The sequence below is a fragment of the Nicotiana attenuata genome, chromosome 9, assembly GCF_001879085.1.
Source record: "Nicotiana attenuata strain UT chromosome 9, NIATTr2, whole genome shotgun sequence".
Classification (NCBI taxonomy): Eukaryota; Viridiplantae; Streptophyta; class Magnoliopsida; order Solanales; family Solanaceae; genus Nicotiana; species Nicotiana attenuata.
The window spans coordinates 46,728,493-46,735,073 of NC_031997.1; the positions used below are offsets into that span (position 1 = coordinate 46,728,493).

General features: G+C 37.7%; 1 protein-coding gene across 1 annotated transcript; it reads right to left on the reverse strand.

The window, feature by feature from the left end:
• Positions 1,008-4,757, reverse strand: LOC109232693. The gene is made up of 4 exons (XM_019398441.1): positions 3,438-4,757; positions 2,725-3,390; positions 1,896-2,484; positions 1,008-1,837 (listed from the first exon to the last, which is right to left on the reverse strand). The coding sequence occupies exons 1-4, from the start codon at positions 4,755-4,757 to the stop codon at positions 1,008-1,010; spliced, it is 3,405 nt and encodes a 1,134-aa protein (XP_019253986.1).

Below are 6,581 nucleotides of genomic sequence, written 5' to 3' on the forward strand. Positions count from 1 at the left end.
TCTACACTCCTCTATACACTCAAAGGAAAATATAGCTATGAACTAAACTTTGAAGACTAGCAGTTGCTCTAATATTACACGTGTATGCTATCTCACGAGCTATGTTATTCCAATCACATGTTCTTTTCTCAAAAATTCTTAGATTCCTCTCAATCCAAGTAGCGTGTGCTATTTCTGCATATACCAGTCGAAATATTTTTGCTCTTGTGGTCTTGCCTTTAGCATGCTTCACACTCCACTCCAAATGCTGCTCCCAGTTCTGTGCCCTGGTATAATCATGGTGCATCCACTGCATAAGCTTCATCCATAGATTCCTAGTATACTCACACTTGACAAACAGATGATCTCTATCTTCCTCATGGTTGTGGCATCGAATGCATTGTGTATCCACTGTCAAACCCCACTTGGCCAATCTATCTGTGGTTGGGAGTCTTCCATGTAATAACAGTCCACATAGTATACTGTGCTTTTGGCCTCACACAATTCTGAAACATTAGACATTTCCATTGCACTCGAGTTTGTTGCCCCAGCAGCTGAAGATATATGTGCCTAGTTACACTAGTGTCCTGTTTGTTCCTCTATACCAGACTACAATCAGTTCTAGCATTGAAGATCTGTCTGATCATCCAGCAGGCTTGCTTGGGAGCTGGCATTTGCATGAATTGCTGCCCTTTGATATAGTAGGAGTGGATCCACTTGATCCACAGTCTGTCTTGCTTAGCTTCCACATCCCAGCACACTTTAGAGATAGCAGCTCTATTCCATAGATGGATGTTCACCAGGTTTAGGCCTCCACAAGATTTAGGGGAACACATCTTTTCCCAGGATATCAATGCCTTCTTAGTTATGGTATTGGTTGCAGACCATATATAGCTTCGACAATATGCATCAATAGTTTTCAACACCTTAACAGGTAGAGGTAGCAGCCGGGCCCAGTATGCTTGTATTCCAAAAATTACACTTTGTACTAGTTGTACTCTTCCTGCATAAGATAGTTTCTTAGCTGTCTATGAAGATATCCTTGCTACTATTTTCTGGATGAGTGGCTGCCATTGAATCATTGTTATCATTTTTGTTGACAGGGGAATGCCTAAATATTTAAAAGGCATCTCCCCTTGTCCATATCCCAGAAGATGCAGAATTTTAGCTCTTTCATCTCTTGATACTCCTCCAAAGTACACTGAACTTTTCCCCATATTTGCTTGCAATCTTGAGGCTTGAGCAAACTGTTTGAAGCATCTATGCATGGCCTTCACTGATGATAGGTCTCCTCTTGCAAATAGCAATAAGTCATCAGCAAAGCTTAAGTGTGTGATACCAAGTCTTGCGCATTTTGGATGGTATCTGAAATCTTTTTCCCCTTTTAGGCCATGTAGACTCCTACTTAGATATTCCATTACAATAGCAAATAGAAAGGGGGACATAGGATCCCCTTGCCTAAGTCCTTTCTTTGCATCAAAAGGGGTAGTAGTCTCTCCATTAATCAAGATGGTGTAATTGACTGTCTTGACACACTCCATAATCCAGCTAGTGAATTGAGTAGGAAAACCCAAATTCTCCATTACCTGCTCCAAGTAGATCCACTCCACTGAATCATAGGCTTTCTGTAAGTCTATCTTAATCATACACCTATCTGAGATGTGCTTCCTTGTATAAGCTTTAACCAATTCATGTGCCATTATGATGTTGTCTGCAATTCTCCTCCCAGGTATAAATCTTGCCTGATTTTCACTAATGATGCTAGCAATAACCTTCTGTAATCTTGCTGCTAATACCTTAGAAATCATCTTATAGAGCAAGGTACAACAAGCAATTGGTCTAAAATCTTTCACAGTGACTGGTTTGGTTTGGTATTAGTGTAAGTGTAGTGCAATTAAGAGCCTTATACAATTTACCAGCAGTAAAGAATTCTTTGACAGCTGCACAAATCTCTTCCTTGGTAATAGGCCATGTTTTCTTGAAAAAGTATGCATTGAAACCATCTACTCCTGGTGATTTGTCATCCCCAATACTCTGCAATCCTTCAAAGATCTCTTGATTTGAGATTTCTGCAATTGGCTGACTTCTTTGTTGTTGGAATAACATAGGTCCTTGCTTCATGATCTCCCTGTTTATGGCAGGTAGATTTAGTGTTGCAGTTCCCATCAGTGATTTGTAGAACTCCATAATTTCATGTTTGATCATGTCAGCATCATTCAACTGCTGCCCATCTAGAGATGTGAGTTCCTTAATCTGCTTCCTTTGATTCCTTTCCTTTAGCATAGCAGAAAAGTACTTAGAGTTAGAGTCCCCAAGCTTAATCCACCTTGCTCTTGATTTTTGTTTTAGGACACTTTCCTCTATAAGAGACCATTTCTCCAGCTGGTGGAGGGCAGTTCTCTCCTGTTCCAGAAGGCCATCATTATAATTTGTGATAATCTTCTCTTGTATATCTTGAAGTTCACCACGAGCCCTGTTAATCTTGACAGTAATAGATCTAAATTCCTGATTGTTTAAAGTCTTAAATTTAGTTTTCAAGGCTTTCAACTTCAACCATATGTTCATTATTTTCTAACTTGTCACATTCTGTTCCCATACTTCCTGCACTACTTGTAAGAAACTACCATGATCTGCCCATACATTTAGGAATCTGAATGAAATTTTGGCAGGCATTGTATTCATGGAAATTGAAAGAAGCATAGGTGAGTGATATGATATTTGGGGCAAATCATATTCATTTTGTACCTGTCCCCACTGCATCATCCATTCAAAGTTTCCAAACATCCTATCAATTCTGCTACTGATTCTGTCAGGTCCATCTTGTTTGTTTGACCAACTGTAGTAATCACCCTTCCATATCAATTCATTCAACTGCAGAGTCTGGATGCAGCTGGCAAAGTCTTGAGTTTCAGCATATGTTATAGGATTACCCATTAGTCTATCTTGAGAATATAGCACTGCATTGAAGTCTCCTCCAATTAGCCAAGGAGTGGTTATGTTTGCAGCCAGGATATGAATGTCTGACCATAGTGCTCTCCTTTTCTCAATTGTATTGTATCCATAGACTACTGTTATTAAGCAGTCTATCTTCCCTAAGTTGTCTGTAAGTTGATAATGAACATATTGAGCCCCAGCCTTTATTAACTTCACACTATACCATCTTGGATCCCATAGCACCCACACCCTACCATTCTGAGCATATTGATAGTTGTTTATCCCTTCCCAATCAGGAGTTATAGCTTTGGTGATTCTCTTGAAATTTTGCTCTTTCACTCTTGTTTCCATTAGGCCATCTAACTTAACATTTCTATTTCTGATATAGTTAGCCAATTCCTTCTGTTTATACCTCTTATTGACTCCCCTCACATTCCAGAATAGCCAATTAGTCAGCATGTTAAATGTCCACTTCCCCTATCAAGGGGTAAATGTTGCACATCCCCTGTCCCACATGGTAATACCTCAAAAGGATTTCTCAATTTCACAGCAGACAACAAAGGAAAACTTGCCAAATTAAACTCAGGGCTGCTTTCCACTTGCTTCCCTCGATTGTTGTTACTCAGCATAACCTTAGTTGGACTACTTGGAGGCATAGTCTCAGGTTGTCCTTGGCTATTTTCCGGCCTGGAGCTTGTTGAAATGTTTGGCATTTGCTGGACCTCTGATGTCTGTTGTTGTCTCTGTTGGTCAGCTGGCATAGCTTGTACAGGTGGAGTATCATTTTGCTGTTCCTTGCCTTTAGTTCTCCATTCCATAGTCACTTTCTTAGGTTCCCTTGCTTTCCCCTTTTGGTTAATCTGTTGCTTAATATCCTGCTTATTACCAGCACCATGAGGAGCACATGAGTGGCCAACCTTTTGACAATTCTCACAAAATTTAGGTTTCCACTCATAGTAAACATCTTGCAGGAATTGTTTCTCCTTTGGATCTCTAACCCAGACTTCACCACGTAATGGTTTAGTCACATTAACCTCTATCAACATTTTGGCATATGAGATTCTAGTTTTCTTAGTTGTGCATTCATCAACAAAAATAGGAGTTCCAATTGCACTTGCTATTCTACTCAATAAGTTCACTCCCCAGCAATTCAAAGGTAATTTTGGAAAATTAACCCACAGGGGAATTTCCGTGGGAAATTTCTCTTTAAAATCAAAGTCTGAGGTCCAAGGCTTCAAAATTATAGGTCTATTATTAATGGTATAAGGTCCAGAATAGTAGATCTCTTTCATATCTGCCTCCGAATGAAATCTGATGATATAGTATCCTTCCTCATGGAGAAATACATCTGGTTCCCTCACACCTGCCCAATTAACATTTATATATCTCTTCATAGTATTATATCCCGTCGTATCACCTAAAATGTAAGCAATTAATGCACATTTCCACTTCTCAGTCTCAGATTCAACCTCTTCTTTGTCCAATTGGACAACTACGTGGCCATCGACAATTTCCGGAGGGATATATGATAGGGACATACCATTTGCTACAGATCTGTTCTTCTGAAATAGGTTAGCCCATGGTTTAGGGTCTACAACTTTTGTCGCCAAAGCAGGAATCGTCGCTCCTTGATCTGCCTTCTCAATTGTTACTGTTGCATTAGTTACTGTAGCATGCAGAGCTCGATCCTGTGTTTTTTCCTCCAATTGCACTTTTGATGCAGTTGCTGGGGGTGTTGTGAGATCCAGCTTCTTTGAAACTCCTGAGCTAGATGCTCCCCCCAGTGTTCTTCTATTGAGCTCTAGTATTCGAATTTTGTTCCAGATCTGGTGTTTGTAGAGCATTCTCCTTTCCTGTTGTTTTGCTTTGTGAGTTAGTAGATCTTTCTATGCTAGTAATGACGATATTTTTTGGCCTTCCTCGTCCTCTTCCCCTCCCTCTTGTCATGGATGACCAGTTTCAGCGCATGTTAACTAACGTGAGCTGAGAGCACTTAGAGAGTGAGTGATTCATATGCTTAATAGATCTTTGGAACTTTATTTGCTACTACATTATAAAGTGCAAAGTAGCATAGTAAGCCACCCAGCTTTTTATAATATATATATTTGCCAGCTGGTTCATTTATAAAATTTACGCGATTCATTGAAATTTTAATTGAGAACTGATTTAATACTTTAATTGTGGCCAAAGATGTCTCCACCAAATCAGTAAGATTCACAGCTTTTCTCCATCAACACCATTACCGATTGTAGTATTAAGGACAAAAAGAGATGACGTAATAATATACAATGGTGGGGTCTTAAACTAATTATTTATATATTTTTTAAACTAATAGTAGTATTTTATATGTTCCTTAAATTAATTAAGGACTCTGTTCCAACTTGCTTGCTTCAAGCCACCATATTTAATATTTTCATTCAACTTTTCATTCCATTCATTTTTCTTGATTCATAATTTTCTAGCACAATGGCACTCATATTCTCTTCATGTAAGATTGTGAGAAAAACAAAAAATTATGAATAAATAAACCAAAGAACAAAAATATAGAGCTGACTTGATTTGAAAACTTTAAAATATTTATTTATGATTATAGTGATGGAAATGAGTTGTCAATTTGTCATCTGATATATTTGGAGAAATATGGAAATGCACCTAACTATGGTTGCTTAGTCAGTAAGGGCACCTTTTGCAAGTGTAAGTAATTTATGAAAGTGATTCAGATAAAGATTTGCAAAATTGAATATATTGAAACAAAATTAAGGGGATTTTCTATTCTCACTTATTAGTCACTTTAGAATTGGGTCGTTAACTGATGTTCACGACAACTTAAGACGGATAAGAAGAAACCACCTAGTATTTTTTTTTTTCTGAGATTTAAATTTGAGACGTCATCGTTTTTAACTCACTTTATTAAACACTAAGCCACTCTGTTGGATGCTATATCTCACCTCTAATTTCATCTACATATGAATAAAAAAAATTAACAGGAAATTTTTTTTAAGAACAAAAAAGAAAAAGAACCAGAAGAATGAGAATAGTAAAAGCCCCATTTAATATTTCTGGTCCAACTCCAAATTAAATCCCATTGGTTCGATTAAAGAGTAAAAATAGCATGGACTAGCTTGTTTTCGGACTGGTCATTCAAAAATAGCCAGCGTTTGCAAAGTCATTGAAAAATAACCACTATTTTGCTGCAACACGGAAAGTTCCAGAATAATATACTGGAGATCGGTGCACGTGTGTATGAACTTCCAACATATTTATACTGGAACTCCAACACGCGAAAAGTTCCAGTATAATATACTGGAGATTGGAGCACCTGTGTATAAACTTCCAACATATTATGCTGGACCAATATATTATACTGGAACTTCAGTATACTATGCTGGAAGTCCAGTATATTACTCCAATATAATATACTGGAGTTCCAATATACTTATGCTGGAATATACTGGAGTTCCAGTATATTATCTTAGAATTTCAGTATATTATACTGGAGTATTTTCCGAATTTTGAACAGAGTACTTTTCGGATTTTGAACCGTGTTTTCGTTCAGATTTATCTTTACATAAAAAATGGCTAAAATTTCGATTACTTTTGAAACTGTGGCTATTTTTGAATGACCACTTGTAAATCTGGCTATTTCTGAATTTCACCCGATTAAAGAT